Source organism: Monocercomonoides exilis (assembly GCF_001643675.1).
Source record: "Monocercomonoides exilis strain PA203 chromosome Unknown scaffold2-2631571, whole genome shotgun sequence".
Classification (NCBI taxonomy): domain Eukaryota; phylum Preaxostyla; order Oxymonadida; family Polymastigidae; genus Monocercomonoides; species Monocercomonoides exilis.
Window position 1 is genome coordinate 1,852,034 of NW_027150547.1, and position 13,877 is coordinate 1,865,910.

Here is a 13,877-nt window from a genome sequence, read left to right on the forward strand (position 1 = left end):
TTTTTTGAAATAATTAATTTTGGGTCAATTTTTTTATTTTTGAAAAAACTTGACAAATACACATTTTTCAATAGAAATAACAATTTTTATTGTTTTATAATGTTATTCAGACTTATTTGAGCACATTTTTGAAAAAGCGAAAAATTCAAGTTTTTGATCCAAAAATCGATTTTTCATTGAAAAAAGCACCCATAATAATAAAAAATGTGATTATATATTTTCATCCCTGTGATTATATTCGATGGAAAATGAATGAAAAATGAGCTAAAAATGTCGGTGCATGGAAAAATGTGACTTTAAACGAATGTGATTGTATTCGATGTGATTATATCCGGTTTTGACTGTATTCTGTAAAAAAAATTAGATATGGTTTGAAATTTTATGTGAATAAAAAATCAATCATTCCAATATTCACAATTCTGAATTGCGAAAAACTTCAAACGCTTAATCCAACTCATAAAAGCACGAACAATCATGTCTGAAGATTTTGAATGAAGTGTTTTTCTTATTTAGATTTCTAATTCTTCAGTATAAGATATTTTCCCCACTTTCAAAGCTTGCTTAATGTACCGAAGTGGGAAAAATCTCATGGCTCAACTTCAGGAGACTTAGGAGGACGATCAAGAATTATCAAATTATGCTCATTCACAAAGATCTTTGATATTTTCGCTATGTGTGAACGAACATTGTCAAAATGAAAAAAAAATTATCCACAGGAAAAATGGAGGAAAAAAAATTTGAAATATAACAAATATGGCAAAATTTTTTTCTTTGAAGAGTTCATTTTGTTGTATTTTCAAATACACAAAAATTTGTTCAAAATCGAATAAATTTCAACCAAAGTCGAAAATCTTTCAAATGAAATCGAAAATTATAATTCAAAGTCGGAAAACTTTCATTCAAAGTTGAAAAAGTTTCAAACGAAATCGAAAAACTTTCAAGCAAAGTCGAAAGTTCGGAATTTTTCAAAATATCAAAGAGTTGACAAAATTCAATAAAAGTCAAAAAACATTTTTATTGTTGAAATATCAATGATATTTGTTATTTTGAAGATTTTTCATCTTTTTTCCAATATTTTTCTTTGCTTTTTTTGTTCAATCACAAAATTTAAAAATATGAGAGAAATTCTGACATATTTTAATTTTATTTCAATTGAAAGAACACTGCTTTTCAAAAGATTTGTCAAAATTTTCTATTTATATTTTTAACAATTAATGTAGAATGATTCATTCAATATTGGCTCACTTATTTCGCGTTTTTTATATCAAAAAACTCATATCTTGTAGAAGGAAACAAATGTTTTAATTTTTGTTGAGAGTTTATTTTTGGGTTTATTTTAATTCAAAAACTTCTGAATTTGCAGGAAATGACGCAAACATTGCTGATAATGATCACTTAAACAAAATTGCTATATATTTCCTCAATTAAATTCTCTTTTTTTTACGTTTATTTTGATGTCAAATTTTCGATTTCGATTGAAAGTTTTTCGACTTTGGTTGAAAGATTTACGACTTTGAATTATTTTTGGTGGACCAAAATATTTCATGTGGGTAATTATTTTTGAAAAGTCACAAAAGTTTTATTATCAGATTTATCAAATATTTCATATTTTTATCATATTTCTGTTTCAGCTCACAAATTTTCTCAAGAATGTTTGAAATAACATTATCAAGAAAAAGATTTCATTTAAGTTAAGTTTGATATTTGTTAACATAATATTTAGCAAAATATGAAATTTTTTATTTATTTGAAAATTAAACAAAAGGAAAATTTCAATTAAAATCAGCCATATGCTTTTATATCGAATTCACTAAATATTCTTCTTCCATTTTTGCTTTTTCTGAAAAAATATGTGTGATTTTCTTTGATTTCAAATTTTTTCTTTCAAAAATTTCGGAGAAAAATTATTTTTTGAATATCAATAAACAAAAAGAGAAAAGTGAAAAGGCTTATTGAATGCATTTTTTTCTTTGATTCGGTAAAATCATTTGTTTTAAATAACAATTATCATGCATTTTCTCTTTTGAATAAAAAATTCCTTTCAAAAAACTAACAATTATTGATAAATCAACACCCCGAAAAAAGATATTATTTCAAAAATATTCTCCCATATCAAGAAAAAACATCCCGTGAACAGTTGTGAGAATTCTGAACATATATTTCTCATCCGTAAAAGTGTTATTTGCGGTGGTTGACACATATGCTTATTCTTTTCTCCATTCGCATTTGAAATTACACCTTGTATTGAAAAAAGATTCATCTCCTGTTATCAGCCCTTCAAAAAACATTTTCTGTAAATCTCGCAATTTCTCCAGTTATTGCAAGCCAGTTTGAAAGCAAATTTTTTTCTGATCGTCATTCAGTGCGTACGGTACCCACCTAATTTTGTTAGAATGGAAATGTGATTTCTTTTTGGGAATCCTTGAAATTGTTGTTTTCCCATCAAAGAATTGTTCCGCCAATGCTCTGGAGCTTATTTATGGATTTTCTTTGACTGTTTGAAAAATTTTTGTTTTTCACACTTTGTTTGATAACACAACGTGATAATGGTGTCTCTTGTCAATTTCGTCACATCTTTGTTTCCTGACGTTCCATGAACGAATTGTTCTGATAACCGAAAGCTTTTAACCGTATGCAACCTGTTGTTTTTCAAAATTTTGCTTTATGTTCGTACAGTTCAAAGTGCAAAACTTTGCATTAACAAACATTTTTTGATGGTTCATTTTTTATTTGACTATTTATTATTCTTTGAACAAAATAAAATGGACCACCTTTTGAATGAAAATGCTAAAGAAGAAAACAATCTTTTGTGAAAAAACAGTTATATGTCTTAATTTTTTTGAAAAGTTCTTTTTGTTTAATTTTCAAATAAAGAAAAAATTTCATCCTTCGATCAAATTTCTGTTTCCACTCACCATATTTTTTTGTGATGGAAACAAATTCTTGATAATGTTATTTTTTCTATTTTTGTGAAGTTTCGTGTGCGAGAACCGAAATTTGATCGAAGGATGAAATTTTTATTTTAATTTGAAAATTAAACAAAAGTAACTTTTCAAAAAAATTTAGACATATTATTCTTTATGAAAAGTCGCAAATGTTTTCTTTTCAATAGAAAAAAAAAATTCATTTCATGACCAAATTTCTATTCCTGCTCACAAAAATTTACTAAATTGGAAGATATTACTTGTCTATGCAATTGCTTTTTTTTGAAGTGAAGTTTTGTGAACGGGAATAGGAATTTGATCATGATATGAAACATTTATTTCAATTGAAAAGTGAACATTTGCGACTTTTTGAAAAAGAATAATGCAGTTGACAAAAAATTTTCGCTTATTCACATAAAGGAATAGAAAATGAAATTGGTATATTATTTTTATCAAAAAGCTATAACATTTTTGGAACAGAATCTCAAACAACAAAAAAAAAATTTTTTTTTTCTTATATGAGTTGGAAAATGGTGACGGACGTGACAAATATTTTTCTTCTCTTCATTCTGAATCACTTGTACATATGTTAATGACTTTGATTCAGTTGACAAAGTTTTTCATGAAAAAAGAATTCATTCTAATAATATGGGAGTTGATCAAATTTATCTATTGTCCCGCTTCATAGAGTTGGGGTTATTGAAAATAATATGCTCCTTGAATTATATATTTGCTGTTTATTGCTCATTGAAACGACTTTCGAAGTTCATAAAGCTGCCACATTGGCGAATTCAGTTTCAAGAATACCAAAAAGTGGATCTGGACCAACTTCGAGACAATCACCCGTTCTCGCGGCTGATGGAGATGGAAGCAGTGATACAAAGTTTTACTGCTTCTCTGGTTTTGATACAATGAGAAATTATCAAGCAACAATTTTCAGTTATGATTATTCTTCTGATAAAAACAGTTGGATAGAAGTTGAACTTAATGGAGTTCTTGACAGCCCTTATCGTGCATGCTTTGCATCTTTTGTTTATAAAAACATATTTTACGTATGGGGAGGAAAGGGGCAGGATGGTTTTTACGATGATTTATGGTGTTACAACCTAAATACAAAAAGTTGGTTTGAAGGATCTCAAAGTGATGAACGACCCTCTGCACGAGAATTTCCTCATTGTTACTTTGATAACGCTGATGAAAAATTATATCTTTTTGGAGGAAGAGATGATACAAAACGAAATAATGATGTATGGACATTTAGTCCTGAGACAGGAAAATGGACTCAGCTTCCCCTTGGAGGACAAGACGGTCATACACCTGGTGAAAGAAGTGGAGGAGGATGTTTTAAAAAAGATAATATTTTATATGTATTTGGAGGGTTTGCCCCAGAAAAGCCCGATGATGGAAATATTATATGGAAATACGACGTTAGCACTGAGAGTTGGGTTGATCCAATAACTATCAATGACGAAACAGTGAAATTAAATATGAGAACAGAAGCAGGAATCTCTGCACTTGACGATAAGGTATATATTTTTGGAGGTGTTTGCCAGACAGCAAAAACCAGAACTTTTGTATCAGATATGCTTGTTATTAATTTTTCAAATGCAGCTAGCATTTCGTATCAAAGCTACCCATTTAATGGGCATGGAGATTTATCAGAATCCGAACTTAATCGTAGAAGTTGTGGTTTTATTGCAAGAAAAATTCAAAATCCAGCTGTCGTTCGTTGTTTTGCATTTGGGGGAGTACAAGCCGAAGATGTATTGGGAGATATGATTTGTGCAACTTTTAATGGTAATAATTTAAAATTTGAAAGAGTCACTGAACAAATAGAGAATCAACCGCCATATCGCACCATGCAGAAAGCGGTACCTGCATTGGGAAAAATGTGGGTATATGGTGGCATTGGTGATTCTGTTGCAGAATGGCAGGAAGCTATTCCTTTGAACGATATGTATTCATTTGACTTTAGCACAGAGAAGTGGGAAATGATCGACACGTCTATAAATTCTGATTCTGATCAACCTCCACCTTTGAGCGATTACTCACTTGTAGAGCATTCAGGTCGATTGTTTATTTTTGGTGGGTTAGGAACAGATGAAGCTACAGGGATAAAAGAAGCTAAAAACGACATTTATGAGTATTCTATCCTTTTGGGAACATGGCACAAGATTGTTCCGACTACTGCTGCTCGTCCATCGCCACGTTCAGGAACTGCCGCGGTGGTTCTTCAAAGATGCATCATTATCATTGGAGGACGTCTTAACGACCAGACGTTAACCAACGAAATATGGCGTTTTTCTCTTGTTACAAATGAATGGACCCTTATGAATCCTGTTTATTTACCAAATCTTCCGACGATTCTTACACCTAATCAAAAGCATAGCTCACTTTCTGGCACACCAATAGTTGACCCATCAAAGTTTCCTGTACAAATTGAGAAAAGAGAGCATCATCAAGTGCTATCATATGAGTTTTATGTTGGTGACACAGATGAAGAGATTATGAAATCAGAGAAGTATCAGATGCTTATCGTAGCTGGAGGAGTTTCACAAACGTTGGAGTCACACACAAGCGTTGACAGAATAGTCATTCCGCCAATGGACCTGTCGACAGAAGCAACACAAGAAACAGACTCAACTTTGCCCAAGAATTACTTCTACTTTTCAACACAAACAAGGATTCCGCTGAATGACGATGAAGATCATCCACTGTTATACAGAGCTTATGCTACACCAGTTAGCACTGGTATCATATCTCTTGGAGGCCTCGATGAAGACTATGCAGTGAATGAGTTGAATTTCATTGATTTTACAGAAACAATGAATCCAGTTGTGTACAAACAAGGATCAAGCGACACAACAGTCCTTATGATGAATTCAGAAGGAAAATTTGTTGACACTTCTTCTCTGCGTTCTGCCAGACATAAACGACATTTATCTGCAATTGAAAAAACCAGTGAAGCAAAAAAGACATCCAATGAAAATTCACTTGCATTCCCATATGTATCAGGAGGATCTGTTGTGTATTTCGGGAAACGACTTTATTGCTATGCAGGCAACCTTCTTGCTGGCAGATTTCCTTCTGACAATCAATTTCATAACCAACTCTATGTTATCGAACTGAACAAGGACTTTAAAACAGAAGGCGCTTATTCAAAGACAATATTTGGATGTTCACTTGGAACATATGTTGCAGAAAGCACGAAAGATGGTCATAACATTGGTGATTGCGTGATTGTTAAACCGGGATATTTTACTCGATTTTTCAATACTTCCGAATCTTCTGTTGTTGCATGTTATTCAGGTTCTTTTAACAAATTCTATGGAGGCTCATCAGGGTATCATTGTGTTGCGTGTTCTCACGGCACATACAGTTCTAAAGAAGGAAGCAGTTCATGCGTTCAATGTGATCCTGGTAAATACTGCCCTGTGGGATCAAAGACGGATAACTCTACTGCTCCTTCAACTGAGACACTGGGTGACAAACAGCCAAAGATGTATGAAACAAAAGATCAATACGCAACAACCATTATGATTGCATGCTATGCCGGTGGGTTAATTATTGGACTTATTCTGGCATTTATAATGGTTTGCTGCCCATGCCGAAAGTTTTTGTTCAAATTGGACTTGTTCTCGGATAAACATCAAAATAAACTTGACCCAATTACAAATTCTGCACCGAAAGTCTTACGAAAATCACGTGTTGGTGGGTTTGTCACTTTAATTTACCTTGGCTTTGCATTGGGTGCAGGGCTAGCTGTCATTTTGGAATATGCTTTGAATCGTGTGACAGAAACCAAGTCTGTGATTTCTTCTGCAATGGAGCCAAGTCTTCGTCTTCAAAACATTTCTGTTGATGTATTTAAAGCAACCATCACATTATCTGATTATCACGGCGGATGCGTTGCAGGAGTTTCAGATTCTACTGCAAATACTGACTGGGGAGAATGCTCTCCAGAGTTTATTGTTAGACAGACTAACTTAGAATCAATAGGTTTGATTTGATTTGAAAATAAATGATTAAAGAAAAAAAATTTATTTTAAATTTGTTCTATTTTCCAATCTGTTATGAATAATTTCTTTCTCTCTCTATTTTTATAGATCCAAAAACTCGCAAAGTTCTTGCGTTTAAGAAGGCATGCAAGCAAACTCAATCATCCAACATGTTTCTGAACGAAGTGTCGAAGTGTGATATACAAATCACAGGCGACAACACAGTTTTGTACTTTGAAACAGATGGATCGAAACCAGTTGTGGAGATAATGGCAACATCTGATGATGCGCATGCATATGGTTTGTATGCAGAAGTTGCTGTTGATACAGGCATTCAGCACAAAGATGTTGAAGATCGTCTTTCTTCTCGAAAGCTGTTGGTGACATCTCCATCAAACGAGCCATTTAAAGGATCTGAGCCAACGATATTCCAGTACACCATCATGCCATCTCTTTTCACAAATACAAATGGTAGCCAAAAGACAGGGTATCAGATTGTCAAATCTTCCACACAAATTGGATCCACTGCGAGTGAAGATGAGATGCACGTGCAATTTGGTCTTCATGCCAAAGTGATATTGGAACAGGACTTAAACGTTTTGATGACGAATTGGGTGGAAAGACAGAAATTCCCTGCTTTCTTTGCCAACTTGATGTCTACAATGATGGGTTTCATGGGCATTTTTGGATCTGTCGTTCTTGCACTAGAAATAGTTACAAAGATGAAACTTCCTTGTGCCCAGAAGCTTCACGAATGCATGTTTGGCAAGCTTTTGGACGATAATGAACAACGACCACAAAAAAGAATTGAAATGTATTCACAAGCACAAACAAGATCAGATTCGTCCGTCGATTTAATGACTTAATTTATGTAAAAAATATGTAAAGTGGAAAACTCGAAAATTTCAAAGATCTACGAGCATTTCTACTTTCATGAATATTTACCTTTAATTTTGTTTAAAGCAATGATCTTATTTTTATTAATTTTTTGTCTATGTTTTTCATTTTTAAAAGTTCACCAATTAATTCTGTGTGTGAACGTTATCCCGTAAATGATTCTGTGGTAAATAAAATTTCACTTAATTTTATATTTATTATTCATTTTCAACAAATCATAACATTTCATATTTCAATCCAGTTTTTATTTTTAATTGTAAAGTTTTGTCGGAATAAAGGAAAATTGCTCAATATCACTTGTTTAACATTGTACTGAAAGAAGTTAAATGATTGAATACAATGGTCATGCTTTTGACATTCAAAGTTGCTTGTAATTGTGATTTAAGAAAACGAAGAAAAAATGTAACCTTTCGTCAATGACAGATTGCCACATCACGTGTTTCAACAATATTATTAACAATAATTTTAACACTTTAAAATCACTTCTTGACTGTTCACTTGCTTTTTAAAAATTATTATTTGTTTCAAGCAAGAGATTATTACTTCAACGACTTCTGAAGGGAAAACAACTTCAAATATTCAGGAATAAAACACATATCATTTTTGCAAATGCCTTCAACCAATCATTGAAACTTTTCGAGTTTAATTTTGAATCACAAATTCAATTCTTTACCTTTGTGTTCAAATAATTAAAATTTCAATTGACAATTTTCTGAAAATAATAACAATAACAACAATAATTTCTATTTGGCAAATGCTTGTGTTGAATATTAAAAATTTCAAAATCAAAAATTTCCAATTGCAAAACATAGAAAATGGTTATAAAAACTAACGCACTTGAGTTCTTCAAATTTTTTGAATGAGGCAAAAAATTGAAAAAGCGTAAAAAAGATAAATATCGCAACCAAGAAACCAAACGTAATGTGATATAATTTAGAAAAAAGGTAACTTGTGATATCCCTACCCAAATATTAATAAATGAATGCAATAACTCATTGATGCGATATAATAATTCTCAAAAATCATATTTGAAGGCTTGACCTTGCATTAATCTTAAAATACTCTCAAAATCAGTGCCTCATTTGTCGTATTTCCCCCAATAAAATCTCCGGGAACATATCACAATTTTTGCGGCAACATTCCGCGCAAAATCGCTTTGAGAAAAACAAACTACATTTGGAATCAGCACAAACAGCACGAAAGCATGATGCACATTTCCCCCCAACGCATATAGAATGCGAGCATGTTGTAAAAGGATCGATAATCATATAAGCATCTTCTAAAAAAGCCATCTTGCACAACAATATGAAAATAAATGTTTTTGTATTTCAAGTTATTCCATTAAAAGACACAATATTAAATACCGTAGAAGTATGACATTTTGGTCCGTATGAATCGTAAGGAAAATTTAATTTGCATATGCAACAACTAAATATCTTTCGCCTCTCCAGTTTGATGTTTGGTGCCTTTTCCGACATCAACAAAATTTTAAATATTCTATTCTTCAAATTTAATATGAACAAACTTTAACATCTGGCTCCATGCTTACGAGTATTAACGTTAAGATTCAGACAATTCACTCTCAAAAAATTGATTCATGGATCGTTACCAAAACAAAAATATTTCGAATAAACATTTAAGAAAATTGTTAGTAACAAGTATTTTTTCGTTTATCTTTTTCTTATGAATTAACTCAAAATATAAATTGCAGTCCCTATTCATAAAAAAAAAAAAAGAAAAGAAAAAACAGTAAAATAAGAAGTGAATCTCATTTTTGAAAATTGTTAAACTCACATTTGACTATCTTCACTTTCAACTCAAGAAATAAAATAAATACAGTGAACTTCAATTTGACGTATCAGACAAAATTGGTTGATTAAGTTAATTATGTATGATATGTGATCATTATCGGTTTATATCAAAATTTACAGAGCTTATGATTGTAAGAAAAATATTATTTTCATTTCTAATTGCTATTGTTGGAGGATATCAATTGTGGAAGTCCATAAATCATTATATTCATCCAGCAAACATCGAGCTTTTATACCATCCAAAGTTTCTATTTTTATTGAGTTAATTATCATTATATATTCTTTAAAAGTACAAAACAACAACATGATATTTACGGCGCATTTGCTCAATATTATTCATTATTAAATATTATCATTTCAGCTCTCTCATTAACTTCAATCGTTTTTGGTATATTGACATTTATAAAACGATAATTGTAATTTTTTATTAAAAATTTTTTAAATAGCATGGAAGAACAACGCGTTTCTTGTGTGCATTTGCATCTCTGAAACTCTTTTGTGGATGATCTCTCTCTTTTATCTTAAAGATAATAACTTTTCTCAGGTTAATTTTTGAACCCTTTTATTATTGTTTTTAATGCTCTTTTAAATTTAGCTCATGACTACTCCTAAAGATTCGTTTATAATGATGATTTTATCTCTCATAGCATCTCTCATAGCTATTTCGGTGGCAGTTTCTTCACATCGTCCAATCAAGAGGCACCTGAAGCATCAACATCTCAAACATCGTAAAACTGTAAGAAGTCATTCACAATCAACAAGTGAAATACGTTTTGAAGAGGATCAACAGGAAAATACGCAGATTCAGGATAAAGAATTTTCAAAAAAGAATAGGACTCGTTCAAAAGATCAACTTCACACTTCAAAAGACAAAAAAACAAAAATTATATAGAACATAACAGAATATTTATTATTAATAGCAAAAATACTTATTTATTGGAATTTTTAAAAAATCATTTTTTTTTTGAAGTGGTGAAATGAAATCATGAAAGCTAATTTTCCAACTTTTCTGTGTATGGATTATCAATTTCTTCTGTGCCTTCAGTTGGATACGAGCATATTATCGATGTCCCACGGCATATGACAAGTCCAAGGTTTCTTGTCGAATCTTTTGGATTTTCTTCGGAAACATCTAATCATTGTTTTTGCAAAAAATACATTAAAATTTATTACTCGTAATTATATACCTCTTGTAATCTCGATGCATTCATCAAGCACTAAATTATTGACGGTGTCAAATCCTTTTAATAATCCTTCAACTATAAGTGACGAAAAACGAAAATAAATGAAATATTGAACTGCTCGTTATCTAACCTTCTCTTCCTCCAGTAAGTTTAACATGAATTCTTTTCTGAATTCAATCAATTTATCATTTTTTGAGATTTATCGTAATATGCACAAACATTGAGAATTTTTCATTTTTTAAAAATAAATTCCATACATTTAACAAATGAGAAACGTCTTGCGGAGATCCTTGCATTGGTCACCTCAAATATAACGATGAAAAATTTATTAAAGATCAAATCTTATAATATGTTTTATTCTCGAAGTAAAAAAAGTTTTTTCAGACTAACTGAATTTAAAAAAGAGAAGTTTTTGTTTTTGTTGGAAAAAATCGTTGTTTATTTCTGGATTTGAAATAGCAATTATAATTCAAATACAAGAACTGCAAATGAATAACAGATGAATTATTCAACGTTTTTAAAAGAATAAAAAAAAAACGTATGAATTATTGTGTGTGACTCTCCGGTTCAAAACGTGAGCAGATGACTTTTCTTTTTGATGTTTTAGTAATTGGTGATAAAAAATAGAAATCGAATAATTATTAAGAACAATATATAATAAATTCGAACTTCAGATAATATTTTCGAAACAATAAAAAGATTGGAAAATAAAAAAAAATGATATTTGCAATGTTCAAGAACGATGAAAAGAACAAATATTATTCTCCATTTCTTTTCTCAACGTTTTCATATGATTTTTCTGTTTTTTAATTTTTTTTCAGAGATCTCTTTCTTCTCAAAAATTCCGTGTTTTCATCGTTATCAAACAAAGTCAACATCCATTTCACCTGTTGCATTATCCAAAAATATGATCAGTAACCACTCATAATAAAAATTAAATTTTCTGAAGCCTTTCATTAATTATAGTTTGGAGTCAATTTTCATTTGCAATTTGCTTCTGACTTATTAAAATGTGCGATGTAAATACCAGGGCTGCTGTGATTGTTAGAAGTACGAAATAAAATTTTTATAACCTGATACTTTTTAAATGCTTTTCATTCGTTTTTGAAAGAGCTTTTAAGTGAAATAACTGCCAGCAATTCAAATGAACACGCAAGCCTCCTTAGAACCATTCACTCTTCAATCGAGACTTTACCGATACAAACTTTAACATTTTTGTGTAATGATGTGTTTTTTGGTCATTTATTACGAATTGGAAAAAGTTCATTATCAAACGCCCAAACCTGTCTTGAATTCCTAAATGTCATAGAGGAACTTGCTTATCGTGGTGCTGTTTCTGTCTCAGTTACGAACGTAAATCGATTCGGAAATTTGTCATTCATATCTGGAATTACAACCTTCTTAAAAGAATCTTTTTTGAAAAACAAAAAATTTGTCAAAAACAATTATGATGTTTTTGAGAGGAGATCAGTTAAAGAACAATTTGCTGCAACATTGGCTTATTCAATGATGATGAAATGTTCATCTCTAAAAGAAAAAACTTTAAATAATATTTCCCAAGCTCTTTTACCTTTCCTCAAAAGATGTACAGAAGATTGCACTCGACGTTTCTATTTTGAGAAAATTTGTGTTGCCTTTTCTTGCATTTTTTCGCAACTTGGTTTGTAAATATTATTATATCCTTTGCATTGACTTGATTTAATGTATATTTATTTTTTTTCAAATTTTAAATGAAGATTCAAACGTGGAATTTAATAAGAAAGAGCTTGAAGATTTTATGATATCAATTGTTTCAAAGAGTATCTTTGAAAGTTCCATTCCCCTATTTTATGTTTTTCTTGCACTATGTGGAATGAAATCATGGAAGAAAAACGAGATTTTGCAACTTCACAATAAGTTTGATATTATGAAAGTGTTCGTTGATTTATTCGATGAAGTGAAAGATACATATTTTGAATCGAATTGTATTAACGAAAAAACAACAAAAGAGAAAAAATTACAGATTTACAACTTGAATATTGCCAAACAAGAACAACAAAGAAATATTGTTGAAAATGCTCTTCAAGTTCTTTCGATGTTGGTAAATGAAAAAGAAGAGATTTCTTCTATATTTGTGAGTGATAAAGCGCTTGTTTCCCATGTAATTGACTTGACTTCTTCTCCAACTCGAATCTATCGGCAGTTTTCAATATTAACCATTCAGCAAGTTTTTGAAATAGCAGTTGCAAAGGACATTGAAAAATTGATGAAAATTGGTGGACTGATGGCTATTTTAAGCAGATTCACTTCAAAAGACGAATGTGATAAAGGAGTTCTTCGAGATGCGTGCGATGCCTTGGGCAGACTCTTTGAGCGACTGAGAAACATCATTACGGAAGATACTTGTTCGAAACTGTGGGAGCAGTTGCTGTATGAGGGATTTGAGATGTTGGAAGATTATGGATTCTTTGATGTATTACTTTCTTTTGTCTGCCATCAAGATTGGAATGTTTCAAACAAGACAATAGCTCTTTTTAATGTTCTTAAACTTTTGTAATTTCATTTATTATTTAATTTTAAAAAACAAGTTTTCGTTCTTTCTTTTATTTCCTTTAAAAACCAAAAAAAATTTTTTTCCTTTTAATTTTTTAAAAGAGGGATAAACACATTTCATCTGAGTTATTTTTTTGACACTTGCATTTTATTTTTTTTTTAAAATTTTGTGCTTTTTCATATTTTTGAGTTGTTTTTTATGTATCTTCGCTTTTAAAGTCAATATTTGGAATTTTTATGTGCAACATTTAATCCTTAATGTTTGATTAAAAATTTCAGAAAATTGCAAAATGTGTTGATTTCATTCAATTAACAATCATGAACCAGTATATTATTCTTTATTCTTTACATTAAACATTGGAGATAACGGAAAGAACTCTTTGATTGAAATAATAAACGAGTTATACATATGAAAAACCAAAAAATACCAACCCAACACAACAATTTTCATTTTTAAGTGATAATCATTTTTTGATTAGTAAATCGTATTTCATTAATTTGAATAATCAAAATATTCATTTTTCAAGAAGA

At 30.7% G+C, this 13,877-nt stretch overlaps 5 protein-coding genes across 5 annotated transcripts; 3 read left to right on the forward strand and 2 right to left on the reverse strand.

The window, feature by feature from the left end:
- Positions 1-3,634: 3,634 nt before the first annotated feature.
- MONOS_376 (uncharacterized protein) lies at positions 3,635-8,112 on the forward strand (the record flags this gene model as incomplete). Its single annotated transcript, XM_067873780.1, has 2 exons — positions 3,635-6,923; positions 7,031-8,112. The coding sequence occupies 2 exons, from the start codon at positions 3,635-3,637 to the stop codon at positions 7,786-7,788; spliced, it is 4,047 nt and encodes a 1,348-aa protein (XP_067735925.1). The 3' UTR covers positions 7,789-8,112.
- A 428-nt stretch (positions 8,113-8,540) lies between these two features.
- On the reverse strand, positions 8,541-9,430 carry MONOS_16933 (putative Cysteine-rich domain). Its single transcript, XM_067869808.1, has 3 exons — positions 9,345-9,430; positions 9,184-9,285; positions 8,541-9,111 (listed from the first exon to the last, which is right to left on the reverse strand). Exons 1-3 carry the CDS (start codon positions 9,360-9,362, stop codon positions 8,890-8,892), a joined length of 342 nt encoding a protein of 113 aa, XP_067735926.1. The 5' UTR covers positions 9,363-9,430; the 3' UTR covers positions 8,541-8,889.
- A 285-nt stretch (positions 9,431-9,715) lies between these two features.
- MONOS_16934 (uncharacterized protein) lies at positions 9,716-10,534 on the forward strand. Its single transcript, XM_067869809.1, has 4 exons — positions 9,716-9,874; positions 9,921-10,018; positions 10,077-10,174; positions 10,226-10,534. The coding sequence occupies exons 1-4, from the start codon at positions 9,756-9,758 to the stop codon at positions 10,520-10,522; spliced, it is 612 nt and encodes a 203-aa protein (XP_067735927.1). The 5' UTR covers positions 9,716-9,755; the 3' UTR covers positions 10,523-10,534.
- On the reverse strand, positions 10,517-11,158 carry MONOS_375 (U6 snRNA-associated Sm-like protein LSm7). Its single transcript, XM_067873769.1, has 4 exons — positions 11,072-11,158; positions 10,945-10,981; positions 10,818-10,889; positions 10,517-10,762 (listed from the first exon to the last, which is right to left on the reverse strand). Exons 1-4 carry the CDS (start codon positions 11,108-11,110, stop codon positions 10,623-10,625), a joined length of 288 nt encoding a protein of 95 aa, XP_067735928.1. The 5' UTR covers positions 11,111-11,158; the 3' UTR covers positions 10,517-10,622.
- Positions 11,159-11,740: 582 nt separating this feature from the next.
- Positions 11,741-13,591, forward strand: MONOS_16935 (uncharacterized protein). Its single transcript, XM_067869810.1, has 3 exons — positions 11,741-11,864; positions 11,926-12,474; positions 12,551-13,591. Exons 1-3 carry the CDS (start codon positions 11,825-11,827, stop codon positions 13,348-13,350), a joined length of 1,389 nt encoding a protein of 462 aa, XP_067735929.1. The 5' UTR covers positions 11,741-11,824; the 3' UTR covers positions 13,351-13,591.
- The last annotated feature ends 286 nt before the right edge of the window (positions 13,592-13,877 follow it).

What these genes read in the sequence shown, in the direction of transcription:
- MONOS_16933 (XM_067869808.1), bottom strand. An exon ending in CAAAATGTCATACTTCTACG is followed by an intron (nt 9,112 to 9,183) that starts GTATTTAATATT and finishes TTGTTGTGCAAG; the next exon opens with ATGGCTTTTTTAGAAGATGC.
- MONOS_16934 (XM_067869809.1), top strand. Translation starts at nt 9,756, where the DNA reads ATGATTGTAAGAAAAATATTATTTTCATTTCTAATTGCTATTGTTGGA. An exon ending in ATTAACTTCAATCGTTTTTG is followed by an intron (nt 10,019 to 10,076) that starts GTATATTGACAT and finishes TTTTTTAAATAG; the next exon opens with CATGGAAGAACAACGCGTTT. An exon ending in AAGATAATAACTTTTCTCAG is followed by an intron (nt 10,175 to 10,225) that starts GTTAATTTTTGA and finishes TTTTAAATTTAG; the next exon opens with CTCATGACTACTCCTAAAGA.
- MONOS_375 (XM_067873769.1), bottom strand. Translation starts at nt 11,110, where the DNA reads ATGCAAGGATCTCCGCAAGACGTTTCTCATTTGTTAAAT. An exon ending in ACGTTTCTCATTTGTTAAAT is followed by an intron (nt 10,982 to 11,071) that starts GTATGGAATTTA and finishes GATTGAATTCAG; the next exon opens with AAAAGAATTCATGTTAAACT. An exon ending in ATGCATCGAGATTACAAGAG is followed by an intron (nt 10,763 to 10,817) that starts GTATATAATTAC and finishes AACAATGATTAG; the next exon opens with ATGTTTCCGAAGAAAATCCA.
- MONOS_16935 (XM_067869810.1), top strand. Translation starts at nt 11,825, where the DNA reads ATGTGCGATGTAAATACCAGGGCTGCTGTGATTGTTAGAA. An exon ending in GGCTGCTGTGATTGTTAGAA is followed by an intron (nt 11,865 to 11,925) that starts GTACGAAATAAA and finishes CGTTTTTGAAAG; the next exon opens with AGCTTTTAAGTGAAATAACT. An exon ending in TTGCATTTTTTCGCAACTTG is followed by an intron (nt 12,475 to 12,550) that starts GTTTGTAAATAT and finishes TTTTAAATGAAG; the next exon opens with ATTCAAACGTGGAATTTAAT.